Here is a 21858-nt window from a genome sequence, read left to right as displayed (position 1 = left end):
GTACCTCCTTGGACATTCATTGCCAAGATTCTAAATGATCATGACGGGGCCCACATCTGATTAATGGCTCTAAGGTTTCTGTTTCCCAACTTTGCCTTGGAGATACAAAAGACCCGTACACAATTTCATCCGATCAAACATCGCCTGAGAGAATGGAACATTCCGTATGCCACGCTGTTCCCATCTAGGCTGCGTGTGGTCAATGATGGTGAAACCAAGATTTTTGTACTCCCAGGGAGGTGGCCGCATGGCTGGATACTCACGGGCCGGCAAGACAGGCCAGGTTGGTCGACCCCAATGAGTAACCCTTTTTTTTTCTATACCTTCTTTTACTGTTTGTGAGTGCAATAAACGAGGGGATAGACCAGGATCAGTTGAAAAAGCATAGTAGATGTTTATTGACATGCGCAAACATGGGTGTCTCAGACGCAAAGACCAATAGACGATTTCATTAAGGCCAGACAAGGTTTAAATAGAACTGGTCCAACCTACAAGAGGCTCAGCTGTGACCCGGACTAATCACAAATGATATACACCATATAAAGTCTTATTACTAAACACTAGAGACAGCAATATGCATAATTATAACCATGAAGAACTTCCTAATGGTCATGTAAGGGCCACATGTCAAAGATGATACTCCATCCATCATTCTACATATTCCTGAGCCCTATGTAGCCGCCATGTAAGCTCTATTCAAAGGCACATTTGTTCTAACACACGCAGTTCTAAGTAAGATTATACCATTACCTAAAAGGACAGCATATATTCTATTCTACAGATAATACTAGGGAACCCTTGATACATTCAGCTCCATATTGTGGGATCCATATTTCTCTGACAGTAATAATAAGGAATAGGCAATATAACAGCTCATACCTAGAAGGCTGCATACACATGGTTCTACCTCTATCTCTGCTCTGTATCATGGTCTGTGTGAGAATTCTACATAGGACAATGGGCGAACGCAAGTTGATTGACTGGCGCTGGGCGTAATAGTACTAGCACGGCGCCTGTTACGTAGTTAGCGTAGCGTACCTATCAAAATCAGCGCAGTGTTCCCACGGCCAGCGTAGTCAGCATCCCTGTCAGTATCAGCGTGAATTCGAATGTGTTCCTGAAACACCACCACTATCCACGCCAGCCCGAAGCGTGGCTAACCCCGCGGTACGTGTCCTCCCGACCTTTTCATATCCCCACTAATCACAGGGATATGAAAAGGTTGGGATATATAAAAATGGAGTTGAGGATTTGTGAAAAAGGCGAATGTTCAAACCTGCAGGTAGCGGCTCATTGAAAAAGGTCCATTGGGAGCGAAACGCGTTAGTGGACCTTTTGCAGCTCCTAGCAGATGCCCTTTTGATGGCCCATCAATACACCTATACCATCATCTCGACTATCTTCATACATTGGTGAGCTTATTAACACCAGGCTACAATCGGATCCTTGTTGCCGCTGGAAGCGCAGTCCCTTCACCAGGTATAGGAGATCAGTCACTGTGGGTGAGACGCAGTGCAGCACCACCTTACCAACAGATCATCTCCCTTGGAAGCCACAAACACCAGCTTTCTGTCGACGCAGGTGCGGCCGGTGAGAGAAGCTTGCCCTGCGGTGCGTCACAGCAGTCCATGTATATAATGGATTTCATATAAATACTATTCAGTGGACACAGTAGCAAAGTATATACCAGTGTTCATATATTTTATATTGTTTATTTTTTAATAAATACATTCTTATATTATAATTGATTAAAATTACATAAAATTAGCGCAGTGCTTCCATACAATTTCCATTTCTTTGTTAAATGTCCTGGGTGGTTTTAATCACATTACTAGCTGGGTCCAGTGTGTGATGCGGGTTTCTGATCTTTTATGTCAGCTCCAACCACGTATCTGCCCGTCTTGGGCCCTTTATCTGGGAGATGCAGTGCATTAAACAAAGAAAGCCGGGTCACCTGACCAAGAAGAGTAAAGAAGCGCACGAAGCAGCAGCACCCGATGTACGAACAGAGGACAGACGGGTCGAGGCTGGTAAGTAAAGCAAGGTCTGTCTGTGGGAGAGGTCTGTCAGCGGTCCTGCTCTCATCAAACACTAAGAATGTAAGCAGCGCCTGTGGTGCAGCGACAGCAGAACGCACACATCACACCTGGGGAGAGCAGCGGCATCGCTGACCGGATGACTGCTAGGTCTGGACCGACACAGCATCACATTACCTTCCCCTCCCTCCGCAGTCCTACCCGGGCAACTAGGATAACACTAAGAATGTAAGCAGCGCCTGTGGTGCAGCGACAGCAGAACGCACACATCACACCTGGGGAGAGCAGCGGCAGCGCTGACCGGATGACTGCTAGGTCTGGACCGACACAGCATCACATTACCTTCCCCTCCCTCCGCAGTCCTACCCGGGCAACTAGGATACAATATCCCAGGTCATATCTGACTTACCAATCACCATCATCTGGATGCAATCAAATAATGACTAATATCTGGATGCAGCTGACGGGACACCGCAGTCCGCACCAGAAACCAACACCAGCCAATTACTCATTTACATACTTTGATGGACACAAACTTTTTCAAAGAGTAAGACAGATCGCTGCTCGTTATGAATACTAACGAGCCACTAGCTGCAGGTTTGAACATTCGCCTTTTCCACAAATCCTCAACTCCATTTTTATATATTTTTATTGTTTTAGTTTTATAATTGAGCTCTAATCTTGCCTCCATACTGTTTTTATTATATGTTTCATTGCATTGCATTCTATATGTGTATGTGTGTCCGGTGTACAGATACAGACCGTGTTTTATACAAGTAAATGTTCTTTTAACCAGCAATCCATCTGCAGTGCTAAACATTTCCCATCCCTCCTACTCACAGCAATCAGGACCATCCACATGCGGGCAATAGTCACGGAATATAGCAATACACTGTTTGGTACCCGTTTCCTAGCAGGGCGCCCACTAAGCTATTTGCTTAGTGTGGCAAGCGTAGGGAGCCATTGAGCCCGAAGCGTGGCGAGCGCAGCGAGGGGACGCGGATTACTTTACATGTATTCCACGTCCCCTCAGCAATGCTTCGGGCTCGCCACACTTTATAACATCAACTCCACGCCAACGTGGATAGTGGGGGTATGAAAAGGTCGGAGGGCGCATTCCGCAACCGCTCGCCACGCTTTGGGGTGGCGTGGATAGTGGTGGTGTTTTAAGAACACACCTGTCAAATCATACAGCTGACACAGTAATGACGACGTGTTGACTAAGAACTGTCATTTACGTAAATCAATTAAAATGATTTTAAATGATTTGCCTCTGTGCCGCTTATTGCGCCATAAGCATGCGCCCCACATTCTCTCTACATTTTGGGTATGCACCCCTGTGGACGGGTCTATAAAATTGAACCTGTGATTGACTTGGGGCGTGCTGATACCCTGCAAGTTCCAGCGGTTCAGTGCTGTACGCCCTCCAGCAGTCACTGTAAATCATGGTGCCTGGCTCTACATTCTCAGTAATAGCCGCCATCAAAGTGCTGGCATCGCGTCTGGGCACCATGGTGAGGAAACACTGTCCCGTTTCCCTACAAATTCCCCCCCAAACCCACTGCTGTGGTAACAGCTGCCCGACATTACTCTTCCTTCTTACAAACATACTCTCATCAATCTCCCTGATGTGGCCTGGACCGCCGATACGGCGCATGAGGTCCATCGTACAAGCCTCCCGCATCCATCTGTTGTACAAAACAGCCGCCTTTTTGGATATGTCCAGCTGTGGCTGACAGTACTCAATGGATGTCAGCTCCTGGGCCCATGAGTATATAAAGCGCACCAAGGTGACAAACGATAAGCGGCACCCTGGAAACCAGTGGGCCGCTCTGAGGCTCACCTTCAGCCGGCAGCGCCACATACATTCCTTCACAGAAAGGCGCATTACGTGGCCATTCGCGCAATTCTGCGCCACCGGAAGGAGATTGTGTCCTTGAAAAAAGGCGACAACCTCCTCTTCCGTCTGAGGCAACGTAAACATGGTCATAGATGCAGCCATCTCATAGACTTTTGATAAATCACCCCCAGCTCTGAGGGATACTTCTACTCCTGTCACAATATCACCTCAGAGTGATTTCTGAGAGGATCTGACAGGGGGCGGGAATGACACGGAGCGGGAACATCGCATCACATCGCATGCTGCTGTAACGTAATGCGATGTGATTTCACTACGTTCGTGTACGTAAGGAAATTGGGCGCCCTGCTAGGAAACAAGTACCCACTGTTTCATTCTGGAAGTTATAGAAACAAGTGACAGATTGTATTTATACTGTAACAACAGCACACTGCCTGATTACCATCACTCCGCCCCACTACAGCATGTTAGAGATAGGGTACTGAGCACTGTTTCCCACGACAAACCATTTCTACATAACAAATCAGGGAGAACAGCCTGAGCCCCAGCAGCACTACCCGGAGCTTATATAGAAACATAACAACACACTCTGTGCGCAGGTAATCACCACATTTCCTTGAATTCATTTCTACCTTTGCATAGCTGCAATAGCATTTGCAGACATGCATATGGGCGGGAATGTACTTGTATGGCGGGTTGTGTACCTGGTCGCTGAGCTCTGAAAACTCACGGCCCAGTGATCAGGTCTGAATTACAGGTCTAAGAACATGGAAATGGCTTCTCACCTGTGTGAGTTCTCACATGTCGGACAAGCTGTGCTTTCCGGATAAAAGACTTCCCACACTCAGAACATTTAAATAGCTTCTCACCTGTGTGGGTTCTCACATGTTTAACGAGATCTGATTTCTGGGGAAAAGATTTCCCACACTCAGAACATGGAAATGGCTTCTCACCTGTGTGAGTTATCACATGTCTAACAAGATTTGATTTTGTGGTAAAACATTTCCCACACTCAGAACATGGAAATGGCTTCTCACCTGTGTGGGTTCTCACATGGATTACAAGATCTGATTTCTGGGAAAAACATTTCCCACACTCAGAACATGGAAATGGCTTCTCACCTGTGTGGGTTCCCACATGTTTCACAAGAACTGATTTGCGGGAAAAAGATTTCCCACACTCAGAACATGGAAATGGCTTCTTACCTGTGTGGGTTCTCACATGTTTAACAAGATTTGATTTTGTGGTAAAACATTTCCCACATTCTGTACATGGAAATGGCTTCACACCTGTGTGAGTTCTCTGATGAATGACAATCTCGCATTTACGATTAAAATATTTCCCACATTCTGTACATGGAAATGGCTTCTCACTTTTGTGAGTTCTCTGATGTGCAATAAGAGTGGATTTCATGGTAAAAGATTTCCCACACTCAGAACATGGAAATACATTCTCACCTGTGTGGGTTCTCACATGTTTTACAAGATCTGATTTCTGGGGAAAAGATTTCCCACACTCAGAACATGGAAATACATTCTCACCTGTGTGGGTTCTCACATGTTTAACGAGATCGGATTTCCGGGAAAAAGAATTCCCACACTCAGAACATGGAAAAGGCTTCTCACCTGTGTGAGTTCTCACATGTTGAACGAGATTTGATTTCTGAGAAAAAAATTTCCCACACTCAGAACATGGAAATGGCTTCTCACCTTTGTGGGTTCTCACATGTTTAACAAGATTTGAGTTTGTGGTAAAACATTTCCCACATTCCGTACATCGAAATGGCTTCTCACATGTGTGATTTCTCTGATGAATGACAATCTCACATTTACGATTAAAATATTTCCCACATTCTGTACATGGAAAGGACTTTTCACTTTTGTGAGTTCTCTGATGTGCAATAAGAGTGGATTTCTGGGAAAAAGATTTCCCACACTCAGAACATGGAAATGGCTTCTCACCTGTATGGGTTCTCACATGTTTAACGAGATCTGATTTCTGGGAAAAAGATTTCCCACACTCAGAACATGGAAATACAATCTCACCTGTGTGGGTTCTCACATGATTTACAAGATGTGATTTATGAGAAAAACATTTCCCACACTCAGAACATGAAAATGGCTTCTCACCTGTGTGGGTTCTCACATGATTTACAAGATGTGATTTATGAGAAAAACATTTCCCACACTCAGAACATGGAAATGGCTTCTCACCTGTGTGGGTTCTCACATGTTTAACGAGATCTGATTTCTGGGAAAAAGATTTCCCACACTCAGAACATGAAAATACATTCTCACCTGTGTGGGTTCTCACATGTTTAACGAGATCTGATTTCTGGGAAAAAGACTTCCCACACTCAGAACATGGAAATGGCTTCTCACCTGTGTGGGTTCTCACATGGTTTACAAGACCTGATTTCCGGGAAAAACATTTCCCACACTCAGAACATGGAAATGGCTTCTCACCTGTGTGGGTTCCCACATGTTTCACAAGAACTGATTTGTGGGAAAAACATTTCCCACACTCAGAACATGGAAATGGCTTCTCACCTGTGTGAGTTCTCGCATGTGGGACAAGCTGTGATTTATAGGTAAAACATTTCCCACACTCAGAACATGGAAATGGCTTCTCACCCGTGTGAGTTCTCTGATGAATGAGAATCTCGCATTTATAATTAAAATATTTCCCACATTCTGTACATGGAAATGGCTTCTCACCTGTGTGGGTTCTTACATGTTTAACGTGATCTGATTTCCGGGCAAAACATTTCTCACACTCAGAACATGGAAATGGTTTCTCACCTGTGTGAGTTCTCTCATGTAGGACACGAGATGATTTATAGGTAAAACATTTCCCACACTTAGAACATGGAAACGGCTTCTCACCTGTGTGAGCTCGCTGATGTGCAATAAGAGTTGAATTATAGGTAAAACATTTCCCACACACAGAACATGAAAATGGGTTCTTAATTGAGTGAGTTCTCTGGTGTCTAATAAAAACAGACTGATTTATAAAACATGTATCACACTCAGAACAGGTAAATGTGTCAGCACCTGTATGAGCTGTTCTATGTGTAGCAGTATCTGAGTTACCAGGAGAACAGTCCTCAGGGTTATAGGTATCAGGTGATTTATCTGCACTGTGAGGCACTGGCTGTATATTTAGGGTAATGGAGGCGTCTTCTGGAGAATCCTGTGTGATGTTATCTTCTGCTTTATAATCTGGAGACAGAATAAGACGTCCCTCCGAGGTATTCCTGCTTCTGTGTCCATCTGCTGGAAATAACATACAGATATAGAGATATCGCTCTTACCCTTTCCCCTCACCCATTTCATACTATTAGTGAGTACAAGTTATTCCGTTATAAATACTTTCCTACAGTACTAAATATCATGCAGCAAATAATGGGATTTATGTAGATGAGGTAACCCTTATTATATTAGTGCATTGGGAGACACTGAGGTATTGGGAGCCGGCAGTGTAAGAGACCTGTAAGACTGGGTGTCACTATTCTGCCTAACAAAGCCCCTAAAGACAGAATAGGAGTAAAGAACAGGGGAGAGGGGATAAACACTATTCAGGAATGAGAACAACAATCCTAACAAGGAGAACAGTAATATAACAGAACAGAAACAAAGAGCATAAAGGGAAGGCATAAGGGATGCCCCAAAGCTGGTCCTAAGGGCAAGCTGGCATCTCTGGGGTACCCAGACTGGTCACATTGGGTAAGAGCTGCACTGAGGAGCAGGTAACAGCCCAGCTGTAGTGACAGAGGAGGGTGCGGGATAAGAGGACGCTGTAGTGACAGAGGAGGGTGCGGGATAAGAAGCCGCTGTAGTGACAGAGGAGGGTGCGGGAGAAGAGGCCGCTGTAGTGACAGAGGAGGGTGCGGGATAAGAGGCTGCTGTAGTGGCAGAGGAGGGTGCGGGATAAGAGGCTGCTGTAGTGACAGAGGAGGGTGCGGGATAAGAGGACGCTGTAGTGACAGAGGAGGGTGCGGGATAAGAAGCCGCTGTAGTGACAGAGGAGGGTGCGGGATAAGAGGCTGCTGTAGTGGCAGAGGAGGGTGCGGGATAAGAGGCTGCTGTAGTGACAGAGGAGGGTGCGGGATAAGAGGCCGCTGTAGTGACAGAGAAGGGTGTGGGATAAGAAGCCGCTGTAGTGACAGAGGAGGGTGCGGGATAAGAGGACGCTGTAGTGACAGAGGAGGGTGCGGGATAAGAAGCCGCTGTAGTGACAGAGGAGGGTGCGGGATAAGAAGCCGCTGTAGTGACATAGGAGGGTGCGGGATAAGAGGCTGCTGTAGTGGCAGAGGAGGGTGCGGGATAAGAGGCTGCTGTAGTGACAGAGGAGGGTGCGGGATAAGAGGCTGCTGTAGTGACAGAGGAGGGTGCAGGATAAGAGGCCGCTGTAGTGACAGAGGAGGGTGCAGGATAAGAGGCCGCTGTAGTGACAGAGGAGGGTGCGGGATAAGAGGCCGCTGTAGTGACAGAGGAGGGTGCGGGATAAGAGGCCGCTGTAGTGACAGAGGAGGGTGCGGGATAAGAGGCCGCTGTAGTGACAGAGGAGGGTGCAGGATAAGAGGCCGCTGTAGTGACAGAGGAGGGTGCGGGATAAGAGGCCGCTGTAGTGACAGAGGAAAGTGCGGGATAAGAGGCTGCTGTAGTGACAGAGGAGGGTGCGGGATAAGAGGCTGCTGTAGTGACAGAGGAGGGTGCAGGATAAGAGGCCGCTGTAGTGACAGAGGAGGGTGCAGGATAAGAGGCCGCTGTAGTGACAGAGGAGGGTGCGGGATAAGAGGCCGCTGGAGGGTGCAGGATAAGAGGCCGCTGTAGTGACAGAGGAGGGTGCGGGATAAGAGGCCGCTGTAGTGACAGAGGTGGGTGCGGGATAAGAGGCTGCTGTAGTGACAGAGGAGGGTGCGGGATAAGAGGCCGCTGTAGTGACAGAGGAGGGTGCGGGATAAGAGGCCGCTGGAGGGTGCAGGATAAGAGGCCGCTGTAGTGACAGAGGAGGGTGCGGGATAAGAGGCTGCTGTAGTGACAGAGGAGGGTGCGGGATAAGAGGCCGCTGTAGTGACAGAGGAGGGTGCGGGATAAGAGGCCGCTGGAGGGTGCAGGATAAGAGGCCGCTGTAGTGACAGAGGAGGGTGCGGGATAAGAGGCCGCTGTAGTGACAGAGGAGGGTGCAGGATAAGAGGCCGCTGTAGTGACAGAGGAGGGTGCAGGATAAGAGGCCGCTGTAGTGACAGAGGAGGGTGCAGGATAAGAGGCCGCTGTAGTGACAGAGGAGGGTGCGGGATAAGAGGCTGCTGTAGTGACAGAGGAGGGTGCAGGATAAGAGGCCGCTGTAGTGACAGAGGAGGGTGCAGGATAAGAGGCCGCTGTAGTGACAGAGGAGGGTGCAGGATAAGAGGCTGCTGTAGTGACAGAACAAGGAGAACATGTGACTCTCTGTAATAGGTGATTAATACTCACCTGTGCTGGTATCTTTAGGGATTTCCTCCTCCTTACACTGCTGGTCACCCATTACTTCCGTCTCTTCTTCTCCTTCTGTATCTTCTACCTTAATATCAGTCACATCCGTCTCTTCTTCTCCTTCTGTATCTTCTACCTTAATATCAGTCACATCCGTCTCTTCTCTTTCTGTATCTTCTACCTTAATATCAGTCAGGCCTCCATCCTAAATAACAACAGTAATATATATATGTGTATGAGACACACATAGCTTCTCTACAGATCATGTAGTGAGAACTCACTATGGTAAATCCCACCTACCTGATCCTCCTGTGGGGTCCTGTGAGTCTCCTCTGCACAGTGCTGGGAATACAAAGGACGGGGACATCTCTCTGGGGTATCTCTGTTACTGGCCCCATCTGTAGGAGACACGCAGTGACTGAGGACATGGTATATATGTGATTATCCTGGGAATACAGAGGACGAGGACATCTCTCTGGGGTCTGTAGGAGACACACAGTGACTGAGGACATGGTATATATGTGATTATCCTGGGAATACAGAGGACGGGGGACAGCTCTCTGGGGTATTCCTGTTACTGGGCCCATCTGTAGGAGACACGCAGTGACTGAGGACATGGTATATATGTGATTATCCTGGGAATACAGAGGACGGGGATATCTCTCTGGGGTATCTCTGTTACTGGGCCCATCTGTAGGAGACACACAGTGACTGAGGACACGGTATATATGTGATTATCCTGGGAATACAGAGGACGGGGACATCTCTCTGGGGTATCTCTGTTACTGGGCCCATCTGTAGGAGACACGCAGTGACTGAGGACATGGTATATATGTGATTATCCTGGGAATACAGAGGACGGGGACATCTCTCTGGGGTATCTCTGTTACTGGGCCCATCTGTAGGAGACACGCAGTGACTGAGGACATGGTATATATGTGATTATCCTGGGAATACAGAGGACGAGGACATCTCTCTGGGGTATCTCTGTTATTGGGCCCATCTGTAGGAGACACGCAGTGACTGAGGACATGATATATATGTGATTATCCTGGGAATACAGAGGTCAGGGACATCTCTCTGGGGTATCTCTGTTACTGGGCCCATCTATAGGAGACACGCAGAGACTGAGGACATTGTATATATGTGATTATCCTGGTAATACTGAGGACGGAGACATCTCTGGGGTATTCCTGTTACTGGGCCCATCTGTAGGAGACACGCAGTGACTGAGGACATTGTATATATGTGATTATCCTGGAAATACAGAGGACGGGGACATCTCTCTGGGGTATCTCTGTTACTGGGCCCATCTGTAGGAGACATGCAGTGACTGAGGACATGGTATATATGTGATTATCCTGGGAATACAGAGGACGGGGACATCTCTCTGCGGTATCTCTGTTACTGGGCCCATATGTAGGAGACACGCAGTAACTGAGGACATGGTATATATGTGATTATCCTGGGAATACAGAGGACGGGGACATCTCTCTGGGGTATCTCTGTTACTGGGCCCATCTGTAGGAGACACGCAGTGACTGAGGATATTATATATATGTGATTATCCTGGGAATACAGAGGACGGGGACATCTCTCTGGGGTATCTCTGTTACTGGGCCCATCTGCAGGAGACACGCAGTGACTGAGGACATGGTATATATGTGATTATCCTGGGAATACAGAGGACGGGGACATCTCTCTGGGGTATCTCTGTTACTGGGCCATCTGTAGGAGACACGCAGTTACTGAGGACATGGTATATATGTGATTATCCTGGGAATACAGAGGACGGGGACATCTCTCTGGGGGATCTCTGTTACTGGGCCCATCTGTAGAAGACACACAGTGACTGAATACACGCTACATATATACACATCAGATTATCTCCAGTAGAACGGGTCACGAGTCCAGTAGTCTACAAGGTGACATTACCACTATTTCTATATATCTCTTTCCTCAAATCTTTGCTGAGATCCCAAACGCAAAAAAAAAGTCTTGGCATAGGGGAATTATTATACTACATCTATTAGCTGGTTAATTAGAACATGTAAAAGATACCAGACAATTATACACAATGACCCATATTTGCCAGCAATGATAAATGTGCCTGTGCTTCTGTGCTATAGGAGAGGCAGGAACATGAGGGATATGGTAATGTACACAGACATCTCTAGGTTGTGCAGACCTGAGGGATCACCAGGTGTGTGTGTGTGTATATATATATATATATATATATATATATATATATATATATATATATATGTGTATGTTATTAATACTCACCTGTGCTGGTGTCTGTAGGGATTTCCTCCTCCTTACACTGCTGATCCATCTCTTCTTCTCCCTCTATATCCTCTACCGTAATATCACACAGATCTTCCCCCTAATTACATATATAAAATCACATATATCTTACAGTCACTTTTTATAAATGTAATCTCTCTGGGTGCCGGACATGGTCCCGAAAGTCGGGATCCCGACTGTCAAAACGCCGACCCCAAAGTTGACAGAGTTCAGTGAACTGCGTTGGTGGCACAGTGAGCAGACCCCTGAGTGGAGTATACTGGCAACAAGACTCTTCCTCATCCTGGCTAAACCAAAAAGACTGGACTCCAATTATCTTCTTCACAGCTAAAATCTTTCATTCCACCACTGTGGGAAGCCCCACAAGGTCCGTGATCATCCTCCAGCGGCCCCTTACAATCATTCCGCAACCGCACCATAGTGAGGACTCTGGACCCAAGCCGGAAAAATCCCAACCACATTGGTGAGACAATTACAGCTGTAACCCAGTCATTCTAGTCAAAAATAATTCCCACCAGAAAACTCCCCCAGGGCTCACAAAAAGCTGCTCTTCAGAATGTACTTGTTTTATTTGTATTTAATAAATTGTTATATTATTGCAGGCAATCCCAACTCATTATTATATGCTTAATATATAATTAGCGCTGCTTACTGTATATATTGTGACCAGGCCAGATACACCTGTATTAGGGGAGGGTGCGTGATGTCAGCACCAGGCCGGATACACCTGTATTAGGGGAGGGTGTGTGACGTCAGCACCAGGCCGGGTACGCCTGTATTAGGGGAGGGTGTGTGACATCAGCACCAGGCCGGGTACGCCTGTATTAGGGGAGGGTGCATGACGTCAGCACCAGGCCAGATACGCCTGTATTAGAGGAGGGTGCGTGATGTCAGCACTAGGCCGGGTACGCCTGTATTAGAGGAGGGTGCGTGGCGTCAGCACCAGGCCGGATACGCCTGTATTAGGGGAGGGTGGGTGATGTCAGCACCAGGCCGGATACGCCTGTATTAGGGGAGGGTGCGTGACGTCAGCACCAGGCCGGATACGCCTGTATTAGGGGAGGATGCGTGACGTCAGCACCAGGCCGGATACGCCTGTATTAGGGGAGGGTGCGTGATGTCAGCACCAGGCCGGATACGCCTGTATTAGGGGAGGGTGCGTGATGTCAGCACCAGGCCGGATACGCCTGTATTAGGGGAGGGTGTGTGATGTCAGCACCAGGCCGGATACACCTGTATGGCTGGTTTCACACACTCCGGCTCCTGCCGGACGGTGAAATCCCGCATGGCCAGGGAGCCGTGCCACACACATTAGTTGTGAATGGACACTATTGTGTCCATTCACACGGGACGGCCACGGCCCGGCCGCACGGTTGCAGCCGTATCCCGCCACTGGAAGGGACGGCTGCCGGGCTGTGGCCATCCCCCTCCATGATAAACTAGTGTGTGCTCCCTGGCCGTGCGGGATTTCACCGTCCGGCAGGAGCTGGAGTGTGTGAAACCAGCCTATTAGGGGAGGGTGTGTGACATCAGCACTAGGCTGGATACGCCTGTATTAGGGGAGGGTGCAAGACGTCAGCACCAGGCCAGATACACCTGTATTAGGGGAGGGTATGTGACGTCAGCACCAGGCCGGATACGCCTGTATTAGGGGAGGGTGTGTATTGTCAGCACCAGGCCGGGTACGCCTGTATTAGGGGAGGGTGCAAGACGTCAGCACCAGGCCAGATACACCTGTATTAGGGGAGGGTGCATGACATCAGCACCAGACCGGATACACCTGTATTAGGGGAGGGTGCGTGACATCAGCACCAGGCCGGATACGCCTGTATTAGGGGAGGGTATGTAACGTCAGCACCAGGCCGGATACGCCTGTATTAGGGGAGGGTGCGTGACGTCAGCACAAGGCCGGATACGCCTGTATTAGGGGAGGGTGCGTGACGTCAGCACCAGGCCGGATACGCCTGTATTAGGGGAGGGTGCGTGACGTCAGCACCAGGCCGGATACGCCTGTATTAGGGGAGGGTGCGTGACGTCAGCACCAGGCCGGATACGCCTGTATTAGGGGAGGGTGTGTGACGTCAGTACCAGGCCGGATACGCCTGTATTAGGGGAGGGTGTGTGACGTCAGCACCAGGCCGGATACGCCTGTATTAGGGGAGGGTGTGTGACGTCAGCACCAGGCTGGATACACCTGTATTAGGGGAGGGTGCGTGACGTCAGCACCAGGCCGGATACGCCTGTATTAGGGGAGGGTGTGTGACGTCAGCACCAGGCCGGATACGCCTGTATTAGGGGAGGGTGCGTGACGTCAGCACCAGGCTGGATACACCTGTATTAGGGGAGGGTGCGTGACGTCAGCACCAGGCCGGATACGCCTGTATTAGGGGAGGGTGTGTGACGTCAGCACCAGGCCAGATACGCCTGTATTAGGGGAGGGTGTGTGACATCCGCACCAGGCCGGATTCGCCTGTATTAGGGGAGGGTGCATGACGTCAGCACCAGGCTGGATACACCTGTATTAGGGGAGGGTGCGTGACGTCAGCACCAGGCCGGATACGCCTGTATTAGGGGAGGGTGTGTGACGTCAGCACCAGGCCAGATACGCCTGTATTAGGGGAGGGTGTGTGACATCCGCACCAGGCCGGATTCGCCTGTATTAGGGGAGGGTGCATGACGTCAGCACCAGGCCGGATACGCCTGTATTAGGGTAGGGTGCATGACGTCAGCACCAGGCCGGATTCGCCTGTATTAGGGCAGGGTGCATGACATCAGCACCAGGCCGGATACACCTGTATTAGGGGAGGGTGCATGACATCAGCACCAGGCCGGATACGCCTGCATTAGGGGAGTGTTACACAGACTGAGGATAATGGTATGACAGCAGCACTTGCCTATCTCAGCCCCACAGTAACAATTTGCGGCAATATATAGTAATTCGGCTTCTCATATACTACTTCTACATACCCTCCATGACCCTCTCCAGGATGGACACATTGCTCTGTTTCTGGACTTCTCTCTTAATTTATGATTACCATCACCTGTGGTGAAACACCTTTCTTGTCCATTAATCTGTTTAAAACAGGTGATGACAATCATTAATCAAGAGGAAAGTCCAGAAATAGAGCATTCTGTCCCTCCTGGAGAGGGTCATGTTGGGAGGTATGCTTCTAATGCTGTACTTAGTATCCCCAAGTATTACACACACTGAGGATAATGGTATGACAGCAGCACTTGCCTATCTCAGGATTACTGATAGTAAATGTCACACAATGTGCCTTATGTGGAATTGCTGCACACAAATACATGTACAGCAGTGTCACATATACAGAGGGGGATTTCCCTGTACACGGCTACAGCTTGTTCAGACCACGGACTCCTAGCAATCAGGATCTCTCTATAAGTGCATGCAGTACTATGTATATAATAGGGGTATATTATGCAGCACATACACTGTATACAGCAATATGTACTGTGGGTATATCCCTCTTATATTCTCACACTGGTGTACTACACATATCACCAATTGTATACAAGGCTGATTATACACCATAATAACTGCTATATAAGAGGAATAATACTGTGCCACAGGGGCCACACACTGCTGGTAACAAGACTATGGCTGAGGGTGGGACAGGGCCCCGGTCGCTGTATTGGGATATATAGTTATGATGTCCCCCCTCAGCCTCAGCCCCACAGCAGCACACGTGTAAGGCCGGGAGGCGCCGTGTCCCCAGCAGCAGCAGCGCCCGGGCGTCACATAGAGACACTGTGTATCTATGTTGTCACCCGCTCCTCCCTATCCCGCACCCCTGTCTATGGGGACACTCACCAGCCGGCACCTGCTCTCACCCGGACACAACAGCAGGTCACACACAGTGTGCGTTTCCGCGAACTTCCGGTATCTGCGTTCCACTCTGCTTCCGGCTTATGCGGTCCAGGCTTCTCTACTTCCGGATTGTGTGTTTCATTGTATTCCGCCCCCCCGCTCTGAGTTTTTGGGCCCAGGATTGTTGAGGTTTGACCGCCCTTAACAAGTTGCGGGCTGTGGAGGATCCAGTGTTGTGTCCGGCAGCGTCAGGTAGTCACATCCAGTATTATTGTTACATTATATTCTATTAGTGTTATACAGGTGGCGCAGACTGTGGTGCTGTGCGGTTATAATGCAGGTGGAGCAGACTGGTGTCCTGAGAGTATTATATAATATATGTAGATCATACTGTTGTACCAGACCCACATACAGGACCCTTCCCACAGGGACACAGTTCCCAGCTCCTGGGCTTCACACTTTCATGCATAGTAATGTATGGTAACGTACTGTATCTCTTATATATTTAGCCATATCTCACTTATCCCCTGTGTGTATAACGTTCCCGCCCAGCGTTCTACACAGACCCCCCCCCCCCTCTAGGGAAAAGACCAGTGTGATACACACCACCACCCCCTTGACATCAACCCCCCCCCCCCCCCCCCCAGCCAGGGCTACAGTACACCCCCACCATCCACCATGGTGTAGACGAGCGGCACAGATATAATATCCCTGGTTTACAGTATGTATAGGGGGCCACAGATTCTGTGCTGCCGGGCGGTCATCATACAGATATAATATCCCTGGTTACAGTATGTATAGGGGGCCACAGATACTGTGCCGCTGGGCGGTCATCATACAGATATAATATCCCTGGTTACAGTATGTATAGGGTGACACAGATTCTGTGCTGCCGGGCGGTCATCATACAGATATAATATCCCCGGTTACAGTATGTATAGGGTGACACAGATTCTGTGCTGCCGGGCGGTCATCATACAGATATAATATCCCCGGTTACAGTATGTATAGGGTGCCACAGATTCTGTGCGGTCGGGCGGTCATCATACAGATATAATATCCCCGGTTACAGTATGTATAGGGTGCCACAGATTCTGTGCTGCCGGGCGGTCATCATACAGATATAATATCCCCGGTTACAGTATGTATAGGGTGCCACAGATTCTGTGCTGCCGGGTGCTCATCATACAGATATAATATCCCTGGTTACAGTATGTATAGGGTGACACAGATTCTGTGCTGCCGGGCGGTCATCATACAGATATAATATCCCCGGTTACAGTATGTATAGGATGCCACAGATTCTGTGCTGCTGGGCGGTCATCATACAGATATAATATTCCTGGTTACAGTATGTATAGGGTGCCACAGATTCTGTGCGGTCGGGCGGTCATCATACAGATATAATAGCCCCGGTTACAGTATGTATAGGGGGCCACAGATTCTGTGCTGCTGGGCGGTCATCATACAGATATAATATCCCTAGTTACAGTATGTATAGGGTGCCACAGATTCTGTGCTGCTGGGCTGTCATCATACAGATATAATATCCCTGGTTACAGTATGTATAGGGGGCCGCAGATTCTGTGCTGCTGGGCGGTCATCATACAGATATAATATCCCTGGTTACAGTATGTATAGGGTGCCACAGATTCTGTGCTGCTGGGCGGTCATCATACAGATATTATATCCCTGGTTACAGTATGTATAGGGTGCCACAGATTCTGTGCTGCTGGGCGGTCATCATACAGATATTATATCCCTGGTTACAGTATGTATAGGGTGCCACAGATTCTGTGCTGCTGGGCGGTCATCATACAGATATAATATCCCTGGTTACAGTATGTATAGGGTGCCACAGATTCTGTGCTGCCGGGCGGTCATCATACAGATATAATATCCCCGGTTACAGTATGTATAGGGAGCCACAGATTCTGTGCTGCTGGGCGGTCATCATACAGATATAATATCCCTGGTTACAGTATGTATAGGGGGCCGCAGATTCTGTGCTGCTGGGCGGTCATCATACAGATATAATATCCCTGGTTACAGTATGTATAGGGTGCCACAGATTCTGTGCTGCTGGGCGGTCATCATACAGATATAATATCCCTGGTTACAGTATGTATAGGGAGCCACAGATTCTGTGCTGCCGGGCGGTCATCGTACAGATATATCCCTGGTTACAGTATGTATAGGGGTCCACAGATTCTGAGCTGCTGGGCGGTCATCATACAGATATAATATCCCTGGTTACAGTATGTATAGGGTGCCGCAGATTCCGTGCTGCTGGGCGGTCATCATACAGATATAATATCCCTGGTTACAGTATGTATAGGGGGCCACAGATTCTGTGCTGCTGGGCGGTCATCATACAGATATAATATCCCCGGTTACAGTATGTATAGGGGGCCACAGATTCTGTGCTGCCGGGCGGTCATCATACAGATATAATATCCCTGGTTACAGTATGTATAGGGTGCCACAGATCCTGTGCTGCTGGGCGGTCATCATACAGATATAATATCCCTGGTTACAGTATGTATAGGGTGCCACAGATTCTGTGCTGCCGGGCGGTCATCATACAGATATAATATCCCTGGTTACAGTATGTATAGGGTGCCACAGATCCTGTGCTGCTGGGCGGTCATCATACAGATATAATATCCCTGGTTACAGTATGTATAGGGTGCCACAGATTCTGTGCTGCTGGGCGGTCATCATACAGATATAATATCCCTGGTTACAGTATGTATAGGGTGCCACAGATTCTGTGCTGCCGGGCTGTCATCATACAGATATAATATCCCCGGTTACAGTATGTATAGGATGCCACAGATTCTGTGCTGCTGGGCGGTCATCATACAGATATAATATCCCTGGTTACAGTATGTATAGGGTGCCACAGATTCTGTGCTGCCGGGCGGTCATCATACAGATATAATATCCCCGGTTACAGTATGTATAGGATGCCACAGATTCTGTGCTGCCGGGCGGTCATCATACAGATATAATATCCCCGGTTACAGTATGTATAGGGTGCCACAGATTCTGTGCTGCTGGGCGGTCATCATACAGATATAATATCCCTGGTTACAGTATGTATAGGGGGACACAGATTCTGTGCTGCTGGGCGGTCATCATACAGATATAATATACCTGGTTACAATAAGTATAAATATAACCAGGATTTAGCAGGTACGTGAATACAGATTTGCAGTGTAACAATGTAACAGACAAGAGAGAGGCTTCCAGTCCTGTGACGCTGACTGGGCAAAGTGGTTGGCTACTATGTAGGCTATTAGACTGGTCAGATCTCTGAGTGTGGTCCAGGGTATGGGTAAGTGGGTATGAAGGAATTGTGGGCAGACTGCTCGTGGGGCATATTAGGTAAAGTGATTGGGTCAAAGCGCCTTGAGTCCTGTTGGTGAAAGTGCGCTATATAAATTAGACTGACTTACTTACTAGAACCAGACGGGCCGTACAATACTAGGGGACAGACAGAATCCGGTCAGAGAGAGGCCAGAGGTCACACTGGGAGTCACGAAGAGGAGTATCATAGGAGTAAGCAAAGACTTGTCAGATGGATCAGATCAGAACACAGGGACTATTACAGAATGGATGCCGTAGTACAGGTGGCTAATACTTTGCCACTGGGTATTGCCTAGAGATGGCATTTTATAGGGTGTGGTACTAATGTGGCCCCAACATGAAGTTACATATTTGGTGCCTGTCCCTATAAATCTTACACGGGGCACCGTACACCTCCCTGCTGCCATCAGGGAAGGAGCCAGAGCCACCTATACTGGCACCAGGAAGGGGAAGCCCTGGTTATCACCATGGTCACTGGGCAGAAGGATGAGACGAATGATATTTCTCCTACATCCCATAGGGGACACTGACGAATAGTCTCTACGCTGGGTTGTGTTGAGGAGTCGGCACTTTAAGAAATCAGAAAGTAGCTGGCTCCTCCCCCCCCCATTTCCCCTACAGACCTAGTCTTATTAACCCCTTCACGACATATGACGTATATATACGTCATATGTCGGTTGGGGGTGAATCAAGCCAGCTCACGGAGTGAGCTGGCTTGATAGAGAGCAGGTAATGGCTGTATATTACAGCCATGTCCCTGCTCTCACGGCCACGAGCGGCGAGTTCGCCGATCGCGGCCGTTTAACCCTTTAAGCACCGCGGGCAAAGCGCCCGCAGTGCTTAAATAGCTGATCGGAGGGGGGGCGCCCCCCTCCGGCGCCGATCGGGGCCCCCCGCAGCGCGATCGGAGGGTGCCGATCGGTTGCCATGGTAGCCAGGGGTCTAATGTAGACCCCTGTGCTGTCCGTGTATTCATACCTATTACATCCTGCCTCAGGCAGGATGTAATAGGAAGTGAAAAAAATCACTACGTTCAGCCATAGAGCTCTATGGCTGAACCTAGTACAGGCGATCGCGCCCCCTAGTGGTCAAGTACACTAGGGGGCCTTGTAGTAAAAGTAAAAAAAAAAAAAAAATAAAGTTTAAAAATAAAAAAAAAATAATAAAATATTAAAAGTTCAAATCACCCCCCTTTCCCCATTTCCCAAATAAAAATAAATAAATAATAAAAAAAATAAACATATTTGGTATCGCCGCGTTCCTAAAAGTCCGATCTATTAAAATATAACATTAGTTATCCCGCACGGTTAAAGGCGTAAACGGAAAATAATCCCCAACGCCAAAACTACGCTTTTTGGTCGCATCGCCTACCCAAAAAAAAATAGCTAAAAGAGATCAGAAAGTCGCCCATATCCCATAATGGTATTAATTAAAAAGTACACTTCAGCCCGCAAAAAATGAGCCCTCACCCAGGTCCGTAGGTGGAAAAATAAAAAAGTTATAAGCCGCAGAACATGGCGACGCGACGCAAATTCGAAAAACCGTAACATTTTCTATTTTTTTTTTTAGTGGTAAAATGTAACGAAAACTATATAAGTTTGGTATCACCGGAATCGTAACGACCCATAGAATAAAGATAACCCATCATTTTAAACGAACTATGAACTCCAAAAAAACCGTAACCAGCGCAAAATTGTGGAATTGCGTTTTTTTTTTTTTTTACCCCACATTGAATTATTTCCTGATTCCCCAGAATATTATACGGTATAGTAAATGGTACCATTAGAAAGTACAACTTGTCCCGCAAAAAAAAAGCCCTCATGTGTCTATATAGCCGGAAAATTAAAAAAGTTACGCTTATTTGAACACAAGGAGGAAAAAAAAAAAAAAAATTACCTTAAAAGGCAATGTCGTGAAGGGGTTAAAGTGCCCAGAGGAGTCGGTCCACTGGGCCTGGGCTCTGGTAGGGAGCTCAGATTTTTTATTCTTTATTTTTTTATTTTTGCTTTTTATTTTTACTTTTATTTTTACATTTATTTTCCTTCAGGCAGTCAGTCTCGGCTGACTACCTGTGCTGTGAGAGCCCCCCGGGAGAGACAGGACACTGCTGCATGCAGCGCGCATCTCTGTCTCTGACCACCAGCGCATCGGCGCTGGGGTACCCGCCGCTGCTGCGTGCGGCTGGCGTCCCGGGGGGTAGCCGCAACGAAGACAGCCGGCAAGGGCGGCTGCTGGACCAGCTTAGAACGCTGGTCCAGCTTGAAAAGGAGGCGGTGTATACGGGCTCAGCGCCACTTACTTAGCGCGCGCTGCAGCCGGAAGGTCGGGGGGCGGAGCTTCCCTCTGGCGCCTTGGATGACGGACACCTCCGGGATCAGGCGCCATCTTGACCAAGCTGCCGCTTCTAGACCAGGCTGTGCCTCTAAGGGTCCCTCCTGACCAGGACACCTGGGCGACGTTCCTGCTCCACGCTGGGGTCTCTGCGCTGGGGTGAGTGACAGCCCCACTGGGGTTTTCTTTTAAAGGCACAGTGGGCTTCAATTTGGGGTTGGTTGGCTCCTCCCCCCTAAATTGTGTACCTTTTCCTCCACCTCTACCTCTGTCTTCTCTCCCCCCCCCCCCCCCAAGTGGCTGGGAGTGATTGTGAGGGGTTATTGTTTATTTTGAGGGGGTGTGGGTTCTTTTTTGCCTGTATTGCAGCACTATGTCTCAGGACAAGCCATCCACTCACAGCAAGGCAGCTGTAAAATTGTACAACTGTAAGCTGTGTAAGCAGCAGTACACTCAACATGTTAAAGGAGTGTCTCTGTGTGAAGGCTGTCACAAATTGTCCTCTATGCACAATGTAGCTGAGCAAGCAGCCCAGGCTGTGTCAGGTACTTCTACCTTGGACACGCAGGGGGTTACTAATGTTTTGTCCACCCTGGCAGCTGAATTGGCTGCCTCACGTAGGGACAGGGAAATTTTACGTTCCCATTT

At 48.4% G+C, this 21858-nt stretch overlaps 2 protein-coding genes across 12 annotated transcripts in view; one reads left to right on the top strand and one right to left on the bottom strand.

Moving 5' to 3' along the window:
• Positions 1–21858, top strand: part of LOC146010005 (uncharacterized) — a 730148-nt gene that overhangs the window by 423033 nt on the left and 285257 nt on the right. The window lies entirely within an intron of this gene.
• Positions 370–21858, bottom strand: part of LOC146010000 (uncharacterized) — a 475993-nt gene continuing 454504 nt past the window's right edge. For 4 of the 9 annotated variants that reach the window (XM_083150740.1, XM_083150742.1, XM_083150737.1 and 1 more), the window contains 3 exons: positions 9672–9769; positions 9372–9576; positions 370–7169 (listed from right to left, as the gene is read on the bottom strand). In XM_083150740.1, the coding sequence (XP_083006866.1) occupies positions 4654–7169; positions 9372–9576; positions 9672–9769 (2819 nt within the window). In that variant the 3' untranslated portion in view covers positions 370–4653. Of the gene's footprint in view, positions 7170–9371; positions 9577–9671; positions 9770–11657; positions 11758–21858 lie in introns of all 9 variants that reach the window. The other 5 variants (XM_083150743.1, XM_083150744.1, XM_083150739.1 and 2 more) reach the window with 4 other exon arrangements.

Source organism: Crinia signifera, chromosome 6, assembly GCF_055691185.1.
Source record: "Crinia signifera chromosome 6, ASM5569118v1, whole genome shotgun sequence".
NCBI lineage: Eukaryota > Metazoa > Chordata > Amphibia > Anura > Myobatrachidae > Crinia > Crinia signifera.
The sequence above is the reverse complement of the archived record's forward strand: the minus strand, read 5'-3'. Positions and strand labels throughout refer to the sequence as shown.